The sequence below is a fragment of the Gavia stellata genome, chromosome Z (genome assembly GCF_030936135.1).
Source record: "Gavia stellata isolate bGavSte3 chromosome Z, bGavSte3.hap2, whole genome shotgun sequence".
NCBI lineage: Eukaryota > Metazoa > Chordata > Aves > Gaviiformes > Gaviidae > Gavia > Gavia stellata.
The window spans coordinates 42,933,218-42,949,437 of record NC_082637.1 but is presented as its reverse complement, the minus strand read 5'-3'; the positions used below and the strand labels follow the sequence as shown (position 1 = coordinate 42,949,437).

Here is a 16,220-nt window from a genome sequence, read left to right as displayed (position 1 = left end):
TATACACTCTGAAATAATCCGTATACTTGGATAGTTACTGTTCCTCAGACCTACCATTTGGTGCGCAAGACTTTACTATCTTGCCTTCCCAGTATCCTCAGCTGGTGCGACCATACAGGGCAAGATCCTGGTACCGTAAGAAGTAATTCTACTTCAGTGGACTCCAGCAATGTAATGTACATTTTTTATGATTTCCCACAAGTCTCTGACTTCCGGTTAATTTTGTTTAAGACTGGACACTTCAGTACAAAATTAGCAAGGGCAACAAGTCTACTGCTGTTGCCTCCTTAAATCCTATTCTGCCAGAATCAGGAATAGATTCAGATTTAGCCTGGCTCTTCCTGGAAATACAGTTACAATACAAACTGGATGACTTTAGGAGGCAAGTGGCTTCTGTATGAAACGAAGCTTTGACTGTACTGAAGAATACAGTGAAGTGAATGAAGCTGGGATAATCTGGTAGTATTGTATTGACTTCAGTGACTGGCATCCTGAACTATGTATTTTTTCTAACGAAGTTGAGCATTTCTTTCACTTGTGTTAGACTGCACATATTGACCACCTCTGTAAACATCTCAAGGCTGTAATTACTTCCTTTGATAAAAGATACTTTTTTTCTGAAGCAGCTCTTTTACACTGCCTTCTTAGTAGTATCTTTTTTTGGCATCCCGGATTGGTTTTGAATTGATTGAACATCTTTGAAGTCATGGAAACCTGCTTCATCTCCGATCTGTCTGTCAAGTAGAATCCTTAGTAGATATCTTGTCAAGGAGAGGTTTAAATCAGATGCCTCAAATCAAGTCTCAAGGACTTGAGAGACATTTATAAATTTATGATAGGAAGAACATTGAAGACACACTATTTTGTTCTTTATTGTGTATGTCTCCTGGTATTTTTATGATATGTAGCACTTACCAGAGTTAGTGTGTTAGCTGCTAGGATGCCAGAAATTGTTCTAGGCATGATATCAATTTAGCTTTAGTCTGCATGCCTTTTCTGCTTCACCTTGTTTGGCATCCCTTTCAAACAGAAAACAAAAATGTGTTCTGGATCTAATAACAATGTTTGCAAAACACAGTTTTCTTGAGCTTTCTTGGAGGAAGGGTCATGAATTTATCCAAACTGTTTTATTTATTTTGTCTTTGTGGTTCTGTGTTTCGTATATGGAAAAAAAGCAGCATTATAGATGAAAATATTGTAGCCCTCTTGAAGGATTTTTGTGAAAAGCAGGAACACTTACTCTAGAGTAATTAATTTCTTTGTGTTTTCTGTGCACTTTACTTACTGAGAAGTTTTCAGTAGCTTATAAATTTACTGTGAAAGAACACTCCTAATTGAGTCATGATGCTGTTTCACCTTCTGAGTGTCACATTAGGAGATACCAAGTGTTAATGAGTTAAGGTAGATATTTATAATTTAAATAGTCGTTTGTAAGTTTACATTGCCTTCTCTTTTTCGTCAACTGCAGAAGTGAAAACTATCCTGTGTCGTTCCCATTGCCTTTCTGTAGGCCTTGTTTTGAGAAGAAGTCTATACAGAATGTTGAGAAAAAAACATGGTCTGATTAATAATTAGTCTAAGGATTCAGGTTTATGCTCAGCTCTGCTGACATTTCAGTTTTTCTCCTTTCTGAATGAAATCCTGGCACCATTGAAATCAATGTGAGTCATAAGAACTGACTGCAAGAAAGCAAAGGTTTTACTCCTCTGCATTAGTTTCCCAACCTATAAATTCAGGTATTAACTTTCACCCACCAGCATGTGAAGTTTTATGAATTGCTTGAAGATTCTTACGGTGACATAAGAAACCAAACCATCAACTTCTACAAAATTGATTTTTTTTTAGGCTTTGTTTTTTGGTTTTGTTGTTACTTGTTGATTGTGAGTTTTTTAAGTTCCTATTTTTCAGGCTTATGTTGGTCTCTTTAAAATGCAAATTAATGCAAGTAAAGATAGATTTACTGCAAAATTGTCTGAGGTATGTGACAGATTGTTGTATGGCTCAGCAACAGCAGAATCTGCAGGATTTACCTCCTTGTTGTTGGTCTCTGGAGCCCTGTTTGGTGATGAAACAGTTTTTTTCAGGGGGCTGCAGCTTTCAATAATAATAATAAAAATAGTAAGTTAATTCCTTTGTTTTGAACTCAATTTTTTCTGTCTCTGTATTAACCATATCATGTCAGCCTAACAGTTCTTCAGAACTGTGTCAAATAATAACATAATTTTACAGTGAGAGAAAAGTGTTACAAATAGAATTGTAGGCTTCAGTTACATTTCAGGAGCAGTTAGGCAATTAAAGGCTAACCCAATGATGTTATAAACAAAGTTAGCAGCTTACAGATTTTTAAGGTTTTATGTCATAAGCCTTTGGTGTTGACGAAATTTTCTCAGGTTCCAAATGTACTTGCAACTGTTTTTAAGCTGTTCTGTTTCGAAGAATTATCTAACTCTGCTTTTAAAGTTTGGGAAAGGCCTATTAAATAAATAATGTTCTTAAACCTTGAACTGGTTATTATGCCTTGTTGTGATACACTTGTATTTATCACGAATCACAGGCATTTCAATAACCACCAGTTTGTTGGCTGGTCATAACTGTGCATACTCAGACTTTACAAATGTGTCTGTTACAGCTTTCACATTCATGACCTGTGTTTGAAAGAATACTTATGCTTGAGCAGTTGAATTTGCAAAAGGAAAATATCTGCGTATTTAATTAACCGCTTATTAATTGTAATTTAATTACCTGAACCTTACATACTGGTAGGAAGGTGCAAAACATTAAATGGATCTTTTTACCAAATAAAGTGAAATTGCATGAATTTATTTCCAAAAAATTTTTAAAATTATTTTCATGGCCACCAAAATTCCTCTTTCTTTTTTATTCCAGAATCGAATGGAAGAAAGCAAAGCACTCTTTAGGACAATTATCACATATCCTTGGTTCCAGAACTCTTCAGTCATTCTGTTCTTAAATAAAAAAGATCTCTTAGAGGAAAAAATTATGTACTCCCATCTAGTTGATTATTTTCCGGAGTATGATGGTAAGTATAATGACATGAACACTCATGCTCTATTTGCACTGCAGTAATGACAAGTTCTAATGGCCTTGTCCAAATGCTAGACAGATAGATCCTTTGATATATTTTGCTCTTTAAAAAAAGAGAAGAAAGGTGCTTTGCAATTTTTAATCATCTAAATTTTTAAAATATGATTGAACTCTTGAGGGATTTTTTTAGACTGCTAGGATTACATTTTATACTGTAATTAATTGTGGCTAGGATGGCAGAACCTTTCACTGGAAATTGTTGACTTTTAGATGAGTATTGTCATACTAGCTGTGAACCGTATTCTGTCCTTTTTCATAAGTTAGTGTGAGGGTTTAAACTGAAATATTAAAGCGAAAAAGAAATAAAAATGCATTCCTCATTTTTACATATGGTCTCCCATACTCTTTTTCTTTTGAGGTTTGGTTTTGTGTAAGGCTGAATATCTGAGGGGAAGTGTCATGAGCTCTCTGTGGCACTCAGAGAAACCAGTACCACTCCTTCCACCCTTTTATTGTACCTCTTTTTTCCCTTTATTTTAATTTTACATTATTTATGTGACGCTTAATGTGCTTGTCCATAACAAAAAAAAAGTAGATTGTACAGCTGTTTCTACTAAAACTGTACTTTGAGAAAGTTCTCCTGAAGTAAAAAGCTAAGTATTTTGAGGTAACTGAGTAGAGGCCTTGGTAACAGAGAAAAATCAAACTCATATAATAAGAGATCTAAAGAACTAAATGCTCCTATTTTTAAAAAAAGAAAATCTGTTTTGTCCCACCAGGGAGTGAATAGCAGATCTGAAAGCTGAATAAAAGATTAAATCTCTCATGTTCAAATATGGAGCATAGTAATAGGAAAAATTTACATTTTGTTTCCTGTTTAAGGGGAAGGAAACAGTGAACAGCCTGCAGTATCAGACCATATTATTTATGAGTCAGTGTAAGTTTAGTTTCATAGTGCTATGCAGAAGAGAACTGGCAGTTGAACAGGAATATGCTCATTCTTTCAAGTTTACTTCGTATGACAATTTCCCTAGATGACATCCTGAAGGTGAGAAGACTCTACAGTCTGCTCTGTTAGCACCATGCAAGTGATGATAAAGCCTGTGTTAAATGCTTGTCCAGAAAAAAAAGACAAAACTCAACCACTCAGCTCAGTGAAACTCTGTTTCTTCTGTCCTTTACCATTGGTGAGGGAACAAAAGATTATGAACTGGTAGGGCTGTGGAGTCAAGACCTGGAAGTCTTTACGAATCTTTGTCTCTTAATTCTGCAGATCTTGCTGGACTTAACTCCATAGACAAGGTTGTGGTTTGATTTTATTTCTTCTGGTGGTAGGGTGGGGTCTATGGCTTGCAGACATCACCATGTGGTCCCCTGTTCTGTCCCAGCACACTGGGGATGTGGGAGGTGGGAAGATTTGAGGAAGGGATCAGAATTAGGTATTTTTCAGCTGGATCTCTTCTCCCATCCGTTTTACTGCACAAGGGAAAAAGTAGCATAGGGATGAGACCTGCTAGCCAGGGTGGCAAACTGGACTGATTAAAATAAGCAAAGCAGTTCTGCTATACAGTGTATTGTAACAGCATTGGAAGGGGGACTGAGACATGCTCAGGGGTCAGTGTATTGCATGAAGATATCTGTGCATGGCTAGTACTAGAAGGCTGACTCACAGACTGGAATGAAGAGCTGGGAGAGGGAGAGAGGACACAGACAAAAAGGGGCCATAGTTGGGAGGAAAAGAGTAGAAAAATATTGATGTAGTAGTTCTTGCATAGATCTTGAATGTATCATGTAGAGACAGTCTTCAAAAACTGCTGATTAGGGAGCAGTGGGCAAGAAACTGACTGATTTATATGGCAGTTCTTTTCCAAGTCTCCATATTATTTAGTTCACAACCAATTTGCAGTCTAAATTTAACATTGACTCCTTGAATTTTTTTCTAAATTCCCGAGGTCATAAAAATTCTTTCTAACCTCAATTTTCCATACTTGAACTTCAGTCAAATGAAAATTTGATACTCCGTAGAGGTGAGATTAGGTAAGAAAATTTAGATACAGGCTTTGAATAGTGCAGTAGATTTTGAAAGAGTGCTGTGTCTACCTACTATGAAACTGTCTAACAAAATTCTAGGAAGTTTTTTAAAACAGTAAGTGGTTTATTTTTAAGAAATCATTGTCTTTGAAAGTCTAAGAGTTGTCTTCACAAATATTGCAAATTTATTTGTGGTAGTGTGAGACATTGTTGCTGCTCTTTTATGGAGTTACCCAAATTGGAAGTGTTAGCAATTGTAAGCTTGAAGTATTAAAAATAAGGTTTATTATCCAGTTGTTGAAAAATATGCGGTCATGGGCTAACTCCCGAAGTACACATTACATAACTGCTGAGGACAGAGCTACACGTAACAGCTAAGCGCTGGTATTTATATTGCCATGTACCAAGACCAGGACTAATGAAGAGAATAGGAGGAGGAAGAGACAGCACCAAAAACATGCTTGTTCTGTAGTAACACATGTTCCAGAAACAGAAGAGCAAGGGAATAATGGCCTTCGGAAGCGGCACTGGAATAATGGAACAGAGTTCAACAGCTTGTGGCTAATGTTCTTGCTTCTGCACTGCTCTTTTGGCTGTGAACATGAATGAATCCTCACTGCTGCAGGCTGGAAGTCATTACTTTACCTTCTGTCTTCTGTAAAGCTGAACACACGGTTTGGTTACGTAGACTCTGCATCCTTCTGAGAATTACAACCTTAATTTAGATCTGATAGGATCATTATAATACATAATTTAGAAAACAAGTTATTTGTTAGAACGTGAGCCTTTTGCAATCAAACAGCTTCAGCTGGAGAGCATGTGTATTTTATTATCACTTAAAGTAAATTAAGTTCTGTTGGTGAGTGTCAGACCAGTTCAGGATATAACTTTGTTAACGCTACCTATTAAAATCCTCATAAAACTAGTAAATGTTGCAGTGCTAAAAGAAATTAAGTGTAATTTAAATATAGTAGGTGTAGACTGAACATTCACCAATTCTATCAACATTTTTAAGGCTTTATTAGTATAGCTGATTTTTCATTTTTCATTCTGTGCAATTATAAATCACCTGTTTTAAACATTATCTTACCAAAGAAAGAGGATAGTCAGGAGGACAGGAGCAGCTTTGACATGACAGCTCTGACTCAATGAACTCCTGAAATTTCTTTTCATCTTTATTTTTCATAGTTCCTACCAAGAAGAAAGTAGCCACTATTGATCAGTAAAAAGTTCCCTGTCTTCTTTTATGTGAGGACCACAGACTGACCCCTTCTTGTTTTCTGTTAAAGTTCAGATGTTGAATTAAGAAAACTGACTTTCTCTTCTTAATTATCAGGACCTCAGCGGGATGCACAAGCGGCACGAGAGTTCATCCTGAAGATGTTCGTAGACCTGAATCCAGACAGTGACAAAATTATCTACTCCCACTTCACATGCGCTACAGACACAGAGAATATCCGCTTCGTCTTTGCTGCTGTCAAGGACACGATCCTACAGTTAAACCTGAAGGAGTACAACCTGGTCTAACTGTGCCTAGGAGGCCTCCAAAACCAACTTTGCGTGATTAAAGATATACAAGAGGGACTGTATTATCTGTGAAAACAATTTGCATAATACTAATTTATTGCCGGCCTGGACTCTGTGAATGTCCACAGAGTTTGTAGTTAATATTATGATTTTATTTAAACTATATGGAGGAAAATCAAAAGATGCTGAAGTACATTCACAGCACATTTCCTCATTTTTTAGGCAAAACCTTGTGACTCAACGTGTTTTAAATTCTCAGTCGTACATTTACAAAAGATAGCAGTTTTTTGCTATTGAAGCAAAATCAAGCTGGTTTCCTCTTTCCCCAACCCGTTCTCTCTCCTTCCCCTCCCCCGTTATCTTCTTTTACAAGGTACAATGGCCTTTTTTCCCCAGTTGCATTCCTGGGTGAAGTATTTGTTGTTGAGTGATTTGGTCAAGAAAATACTATCACCAGAATTTAAGTCATCAGTCATTCTAATTATACAGTATGTACTTTCTCTGAAGGATCAAAAGTATTGATACTGTGATTTTTAAATTCTTGACACGGGTGTCTTCATTCTGTCTTCACTTTTGGGACTAGAACATTGGGATTGCAAAATAGAATTACAGTTGTCTACGGATATTAAATTTAACCATATTTTCACAGTTCAGAAAGGTGCACAGAAGACAGTAATGAAATAATTTAAGACACGGCCTGGGATGTACATGGAATGTGTTAGAATCTCTTTTTAATTGCCATGTGCCATTTTTTTCTCTCTTCTTTTATTCACAAATGCCAAATAGAAATGTCATAGACACTACATTTTCCCCAGTGGCTACAGCCTGAAACAGTGGGGTTTTTTTCAGTTGTGTGGGGTTTTTTTCTTAAGTTAGAGCTTTTTTAAGTGTTCTTTTTCCACAGTAGAAAAAATATTTTTATTGTATAAAATTAACGTTGCCAAATCTGGCTTTTTATAAAACCAATGCTCTTGAAACATAAGATACTGATTGAAATGCCAAACTGATGGGTTGGGAACTGACCTGATTGAGTCAACTGCCAAATGATAAACAAACAGTTTCAGCTCATATGTTCCCTTTTTTAGAAAGTGTTCCATTTTCTAATGCCAAAACCAACAGTGTGAGTGAATATGCTACACGGTGCACCATGCACACACATGTGGTCTACTAATTTAAAGACAGTTTAAATCTCTCCTCATGTCAGATATGGCATGAGATTGTTTTCTGTAATAATATCAAGGCGCCTTTAGTTGTATAACAAACTATTGATGAGAGATCACATTCAGGAGCCTTTCTTGATAAGGTTGCTTGTTAACTAACTGATTCACAGACATTTGATAGGCTTTCATGCAAAATAGCCTCTCTCAGTGTTCTTTAGAAAAGATTTATTAATGTAAATGAAACAGAAAATAATTCTTGAAATTTAAATGTGCAATTTTTTAACAACAAAAATGCAGCACACATTGAGGAGCCTTTATTCTGCAGCTTAGGTTGAAAGGTGTTTTTTGACCAGGTGCATGATTGCTAGCAAGCTACAGAAAACTTGGGAGTTCAGACATGTAATTGGATTGATTATCTGCAATGCCAAGTAGCACTAGAGTGCACTTAACACAGAAATTGATGCCTCATAGCAGTGGATGGGAGGTGGAAAAAAAAATGGCTTATTAGTTGATTACCAAAGTTAACCATAAATACTAACGAGATGTTTTTCATCCATAACACTCCCAACTCCAAAACAACAATAATAAGAACAGTTGCTATTTTTTGCTCCCTCTTAAAACACCTTGTAATTTAAAACTGGTTGTAGGTATAGTGCAATTATGAATGCTATAATCATTGTACATACATCTATATATATATATGGCAGCATCCATATTGGCTTTGTAATCATTAATTTTTGGCAAATTGAATGTGCTGTATTGATATGTATCTATGTAATTGTATTGTATGTCTTATAGCTAATTCACATTTTAAATAATGTTATTTTATTTACTTTTTTAAGAGAGAAGAATGTAAATTTTGTCAGTTTATTTCTGACTAGGGATTTGTTGTTGTTTTTTATTTACAAAACAAAAAAATTACTATAGTACAGAGCGGTACTAGCATCGTGCTGTATAAAATCATTTGCACATTCCTGAGTAGAAGTAAATTGGAGACACCCAGACAGAGGCCATTCACATTCAAAATGATGCTTAAATCTTGTCAGGGTTTTATACCGGTGTAGAAACCAATCTTACTAGAATTTACACCATTATATCTAGGATTGGAATAATATAAATTTAATTTATATTTGGCAGATTCACATTAGGTTACTTTCACTTTTCTAATAAGTTTTATTAGAAAAGTAAACTTAGAGTACGTAAGTACTAATGGGTATATGCTGTTGCCCTAAAAATACCATGAAAAACTACGGAACATCAGATCAATCAAACAGTCTTTCAGAAACTGCAGAAACCTTAGATGTAACAACAACAACCAAAAAGTCACTATTGTTAACAATTTTAAGCAGGTAAAGCATTTTATTTAATAAAGCTAAAGCAGGTAGATGTAGGTTACAAAAAGTGACACTGACGTTCTGAATAGGGGATCAGAGCAGTGACTCTTACATACAGCATTACAAAATTGGTCCTGATCTTGCTATAAATGCAACAAAGCTGCTGTTTTCACAGTTCCACTGTTGATAATATCCCTTCTTTTAACCTGGGAATATATTGCCCACACTGGATTCAGTGCTATAAATGGAACTGTAGCCAAAAAAAGAGAAGAAAAAAAAGACAGTGGTGTCTAACAAAGGTTTGGGTTGGTTTGGGTTTTTTTAATTTGTTGTTTTATTATGGGATATTGGGTGGGGGAAAAGGAAATGTGGTTCTGAGTTTTGTATAAAAACAAATCAGAAGTTTACTCATGTTTTATAGTTATATTGTGATTGCAAAAGTTTTCAAGAGTGTATGCCACTGGGCTGCTTCTGGTATATTTTAGGTAAGTTGAACCTGTGGCAATGTTTAGATCATTTGAGCATGTTCTGGAAAAAAAAAAAAAAAAAGAAAATTTGGCATGCCAAGGCAAGCTTTACATGAATCACCTAACACAGCATTGCAGTGTGACAGTTTACAAAAACATTTCCTTTTTAAATGACACAGCTGTTCCCACTTGCAGTATATTACGTTGTGGTGATGGTGGTGTTGTTGCTGTTGTTTTAATTGGTGGTTTCTACTATGCCTTATAGTGCTTGAGTCCAGAAGTTTGTGCCTCTAACATGAAGCTGAAGGCAAAAAACATCAAGACAGATACCCTTTTAACTTTGCCAAAATTATGTGATTTCTTTGAATGTCATAAATGGGGGAGGAGGGAAGGAAAACGTCTTGGGAACCTGTGTATTTTAGATGTTCACTAGCACAAGAAAGCTGTAATACGTGTTTTACAGAAACCTGAAACTTGCCTTTTTCACAAATCAACTGGCACTGTCCTTACATATATAGGATGATGCAGCTATAAGGGCAGTTTACTTTTTATAATTCAGACTCTTTTGATTGTCAAGGTGTATGGACTGTAATTTTTAATCATACTGCCACATGATTGTGAATCACTTCTTTAAGTTTGAAAGTGGAGAAGAGACTTTTTATGCTGGATATCAGTCAGAATTGACTGCATGATTTGCAAAAACTCTAAATGGGGAGAAAAGGGCTGCATATAAAGACACTGCTAGACTCCCAGCCTTTTGTTTTAAGGTGCAGAAGACTTTGTGATAACTCAACCTCATGACCCTTTCCTTGTTACACATTCTTCACAAAAGAATGAAATACTAGGGAGAAAACAAAGACATGTTAACCCACATGAAAAAATAAAATTTACCCAATTACTTTATTATATGTGCTGCTATTCTTGGAGCTCTGTGCATGGTTATCCTGCAGGCTATTACATTAGTGAACTAATGCTAATATGTTAATATGCATAGCATATTAACAAGGCCTACAAATGACCTACCTCTAGCTAAGAGACCAGTAAAGTAAATATGTTTTGGAGACACCATCCTAAGTTAGGAAATTAAAATGTCCTAGTGTAGGTAATTAACTACAGTATTTTAGAAATTCACTTTGTAAATACGGTCCCTCTTCTGACATAAACCATAAATTCTAAAATTTAGTATGCATTAAACAACTAAAGCCACCTGTCCCTGTCCAGTTTGTTAGTTTAGTGTAGATCTTGCAAAACCATACGTTTAGTTTGAGAAGAGGAGCTACTGATATTTCCTCTTTTTTGGCTTTTGGTTACCCATAACATTTTGAGTTTTATCAATCAAACCAGAAACATTTCTACATAGTCAACAATACATTGAGGGTCACTGTTTAGCTAGTTAAGGGGATTTAACTCAAGCTTTTTCACAGTAGCCATGCTGCAGGAAAGAAAGGAGTAGAAGGAGATTTTGAAGATAGTGTGAAAAATACAAAGTCAGCCAGATCAGTCTTACTGTAAATCTGTTGGTTTGGGGGTCTTTGCTCTCAAAATACAGTCTAAGCTGAAGTCTGTTGCTGGATTCCTCATTTACCATGCTGCAGGAAATCCTTATTTGACCAATTTTCTTCTTTTTTTTTTTCCCCCAAGGGGAGGGAGGGGTCAGATGCATTTTTAAATTTGCAGTATTTAAAAATAAAGTTCATATTTGCTGTTCTTAAAGTGTCATTTAAATGCATGTCTTGTGTGTTGTTTGAGGGACAGAAATAGGTTTTTTGGAAAAAAAATAACATTGTACAGTTACTGCCCCTCAAAAATGTTGCTGGTTAAAAATACAATATTTTTGGCCATAATTTCGTACTATAGTATCTTCATTCCTTGAAATTTAGCTTTTCTGAAATATTATTTGGGCTTATTGTTCTCCCAGAATGCTTCTTACTATGATAAATGTTGGATAGATTAGTATTCCATTATTAATTTTTAATTATACGTGCTCTGTCCTCATTGTCTAAATATTAAAATTTCCAGAATATCTTTATTACAGCCAGAATGTTCAAAACATTTAAGGTTTGTTACAGTGGAGACAGTCATTTGACAGTATTACTAAAGGGTTTTTTTTTTTCGCTTGTGTACAATGGAAACTCAGAAGTATGGGGGGAAAGAAATAATAGTCTATGTCTCACTAACAGAAAGCTTGCAGAATTTGTAGACGGCGAGGTGAATTTCTTAAGCATTTTGGCTGATTGCAGTAGTACTGCAAGAGCAGACTGTTTGTTTGATCTTTCTGTTCGCCTTTGTGATGATAGGAATAATGGAAAGATGCCTACGTGTTGCTTTTCAGGAGTCCGGCTCATATCTGATCAACAATCAGTGGATCTCAAATCTTCATTACTGAAGAAATAGAATTTCAGGCCAGTTTCAAAAATTAATTTGTTCTCTATTATGTGATCACAGCAGTTTAAGTAAGATTCTCGGAGTCCAAACAGTTTGCCTAAGCAAGGACTTGAGTGAATGGTTCCTCATTTTTCCTTCCTATTGCAGGACGTGAGAGAGAGGGATCAGTGGGGAAGGATTTATTTTATGTCTCGGTGAAGATAACGTCAACAAAAATACAGTGTAAGTGGTGATATTTAGATACATGAAATAGATGTAGAAACTGTGATAAATTGTGCATAGTTGTGGTAACACCTTACATCACATACTATGATCGTATCACCTGATTGCCAACCGCTTTGTAGGATACTGTCCTGAACACCTAGAAGTTCCAGAGTATTTGTAGACACCACAAAATACACAGTTGCTAGCTCCTCAGGAACGCATCTGGTATCAATATCTGGTATCAAGGCAGCTGACGCTCATAGCTCATTGCTACCAAAAGGAACTACCTTCCAAGACCTCCTCAGTTCCCAGCTCTCAGCTGCGTGGAGTTTTCCTTCTCCCTTATGTCAGCCCTGCCACTTGGCCAGCCAATAAACTGGGTGAAAAACCCTACTCATTTTTGCTCTTCTTACTTGGCTGGTTTAGTAGTGTAATTTTCAGGGGTTTCAGCCGATTTGGCTAATCAATGGTTCAGACAAGCACTAAGCTGACTAAATGGAAGAGGTAGAATTGTGTGGCCAAAAGGCTTAGAAGTTAGGAAAAAAGGGAGTAACACTCCCCTCCCTTTAAAACCTACTCCTGAACAATGTGTAATATCTAAAACCTTCATTTTATGCACTTCATGGACTATTAGCTGTTCTGGCTTGGAAGGATTGCTCTTCTCACTTTGAAAGGTCTTGATTGCATTTTTATCCTGGAAAAAAAAGAAATGATAGGACAAGGAAAACTCTTCTTCTCCCCTTTAAGAAGAACAAGTTCGTGTATATATGGACTAAGCCCAACTGTAGTCAAACTGAAGCCAACAAGTCACACTTGGTGTTAGGGTTGGAGAAATACAAGAATTGGGCTTTCATTTGTCTCACCAAAAAAAAAAGAAAAAAAAGTTGTTCATTTCCAGTAAGATCTTAAAAAAATAAAAATGTTTTCCATCTTGAGGTATTTAAAATGCCTTGTCACTCTGCATGACATTCAAGGTTTACTGTGTCCTTGTCCAATGCACTCCTTCCTTCTCCTTTCACACTCATCTGTCACACTGATTAATTGCTTCCTGCCATCTAAAGAAAATGTTTTTACAGTACTGCTTTATGTATGTACATTCTGGAATACATTCTGATCCTTGTGAATTATATGTAAATTGGTCTGCTAAAATTGAACAATCAATGAAGTGTAATACAGCTGAAGAAGAACGCACTTTTTGCTTAATATTTCATGTTCCTCCTGCCATCTTGTTCCGATTATTTTTCTGTATCTTTCCTTTATCCTGTTTGCCATAAAGAGAAGGTTGCTTGACATATCAGATTCAGTTCTGGTACTAATTACAGAATTGATTATACTGGCTAAATTAAAGACAAATTATGAGTAAGAATAGCTTCAGAAAGTTCCTGTAATCGGGGGCAAATCCAGTTAGCCTTGTGGACAGGCATTTCAGAAAACAAAACTTGTAACACTATAGCAGTAATACAGTCAACTGAAGGATATAGTAGGCTAACATGGGCCAGATTGGGCCAAAATACCCATTTTAATATGTCATTTGGCATTGTCAATAGAGAACTGTGTTTGCCAAGATGTTACCGAAAATCTGCTTTTTCTTCTACAGTCCTGTATGAGGTAGTTAATGCAATGATCAGATTGGCACTCAGCTGAAGAGATACATTAATTCAACAATAAGTTCAAATGTATTCTTGCAGAGATAACTTATTACATAAGATTACTTTATATGATGCTAACAAAAAAAGATGACTTGCATGTAGTAAGTATTTAAGATATTGCACTTTTATACATTTATTATAAAAAGGCATCACTCTCTCCCTAAAAATAAAATTCCGTTTATCTCAAGATGAAGTATCTGGAGTCTCTTAACGACTGTCAGTTAACTGTGTACACAAGTACAGTTATTGTATACTAGAGGTTACTTTTTTATCTTATGCTGTACAATGTTTGGTTTATTCTAAATGCTGATTTTGGAAAGGCAGAACAACATTTTGTATCAATATCTTGATTGCTACTTTTCTCAGCATGTCTTACAGGAGAACCTTCACAGTTGCTGATAGGACCTGATTTATTTTAGCTCAAGAAACTGACTGCAATGTAAAATCCATGATTAAGGTTTTTCTTCAAGTACTTTAGAACTTCACTGTTTTATCTGACTTTACCTAAGTTAAGCAACCTGAGTGTAATTGAGAGGCAAAAGGCCAGATATAAACGTAATCAAATTGGATACTTCCCTTGTGTAATAATCTTATAACGTGTAAATCAATAATACCACGATAATTTAGCTGATGGAGCTATTCCTCTTGAATTGCAACAGGCTATTGTGGTACTAAGACAAAAGAAATCAGTTTTGCTCATACATCTTACACACATAATCATATTATTAAGATTCTTTACCAGATGTCAGAAGTGTTCAAATGATGTTACAACTAATGTTTGTAAAAACAGCTTAATTGATTTTCAGTATTATTTAATATGGTCTAGAAATAGTTTGCATCTCTTGTAGAAAAGTATAGAAATGATGGCACAAGTGGAAGATTTCTGTGGTTATGGATTAAACAATTCTCTTTCGATACATATTCACATACATACATGCTGATTTCATTTCTGCTAATATGAAACAAAAGCAACTCCACTGAAGATAGCAAAATGGAATTCTCAATTTAAAATCAGAAAACTATATAGGACTCATCCTAGATGATGGTGTTAGAGTGTAAATGAGCACAACAAATTTCATAAGCAGAGAAAGGCTTAAGTAAACTAAGGAACCTTTCTTGAATCATTTAGGTGAGTGTTCACTTGTTCAAGATTAATAGGAAAATAAAAACTGGGTATGAGAGACTTTTTTAGCGTATCTCTAAGAGACTTCTTTAAACATTTGTCACAAAAATTACAAAGTAATGCAGGTTAAGAGTTCCTTACACTGGAGTTAAACAGTTGAATAATACATACTATTGTGGAGCACTCAATATGAATGACACCTCCAAAATGCAGCAGAGGGGAATAGTGTAATGCTGCAAGGCATGGAAGGCTAAACTTGCATCCCCAATCAAGCAAGTGAAACTGATTTCGCAAGTTGAGGTGCAAAATATGCATAATTCAATTATTTGGTATGTCTTAGCGTTGGAAAACGTTATTGTGACTTCAGTAGCCTAGCGGATGATCCTTTTAATTCTTCACTCTTCAGTCATTCTAATGGTAATGTGAAAAAACGGTTGTTTTACACTAGGCTACAAAAACAGAAGGTGAATTCCTTTCCCCAACTCTCCAGCACTTAATGTCCTGATTTGCTGTGTTAGAGAGCCATGAGTATGACCTTTATCTAGTCTTCTGTTGCACAGCAAGCAAAAGAACGGGTCTCTGCCACCAGAAATAAATGCAGACAAGTTTAGCTGCTGCAGACTTCATTTTCTGCAAACTACTCATACTACTTTAGTCTTTGCTTTCAATAATTCTATGCCCAATACATTTTAGTAGAAGGAAAACTGATTTGCTTGTCTGCCTCGAGGTCTTTGAGTAGAAATTTTACTCCACTGAGATCTATTGAAAAAGAAAGCTGCTTCTCAGAGGAGGCTTCTGTTAGAGCTGAAATTTCCCAACATTTACTTGCTAGTTTAAGTTCTGCAAGTAACAGAGATTGAACCATTAGTGTAAAGAAAGCATGCACTTCTATCACCAACAGCAGTCTGTCTTGAGCAGACTGACTCAGGCTGACATGGCATTATTTACAATGCCCATGGTTACATGGAAATTCCCATATGGTCTGTCACTATGACTGCTGTCACTGTGACCTGCAAATTAAATGTTGAGTAATTTTAAAATTTCACCAGTAGGTTGCAAATGAATGGTATGTCAGTCACTTTTCCAAACAAAACTGAAGGTGGTCAGCTACCAGGATGATGGAAAATCATGTCAGAAATAGGGAGGTGGTTTTCTTCCTGGCAGAAAAAATACCTATATAAACCGCCAAAGATGCTAAAGATGTAGGAGTTAATGAAGCACCTATTTCTCATAAATAGATCAAGATACACATTTTTTTGGTAAACTTAGCAATATGTATTTTGATCAAATTTGCT

The 16,220-nt window shown here is 35.8% G+C and overlaps 1 protein-coding gene across 1 annotated transcript in view; it reads left to right on the top strand.

Annotated features, from left to right (window-relative positions):
* The window catches only part of LOC104259212 (guanine nucleotide-binding protein G(q) subunit alpha), a 139,540-nt gene extending 127,711 nt beyond the window's left edge, over positions 1 to 11,829 (top strand). The window contains exons 6-7 of the mRNA XM_059834140.1: positions 2,887 to 3,040; positions 6,413 to 11,829. Of these exons, the coding sequence (XP_059690123.1) occupies positions 2,887 to 3,040; positions 6,413 to 6,603 (345 nt within the window). The 3' untranslated portion in view covers positions 6,604 to 11,829. The remainder of the gene's footprint in view (positions 1 to 2,886; positions 3,041 to 6,412) is intronic.
* The last annotated feature ends 4,391 nt before the right edge of the window (positions 11,830 to 16,220 follow it).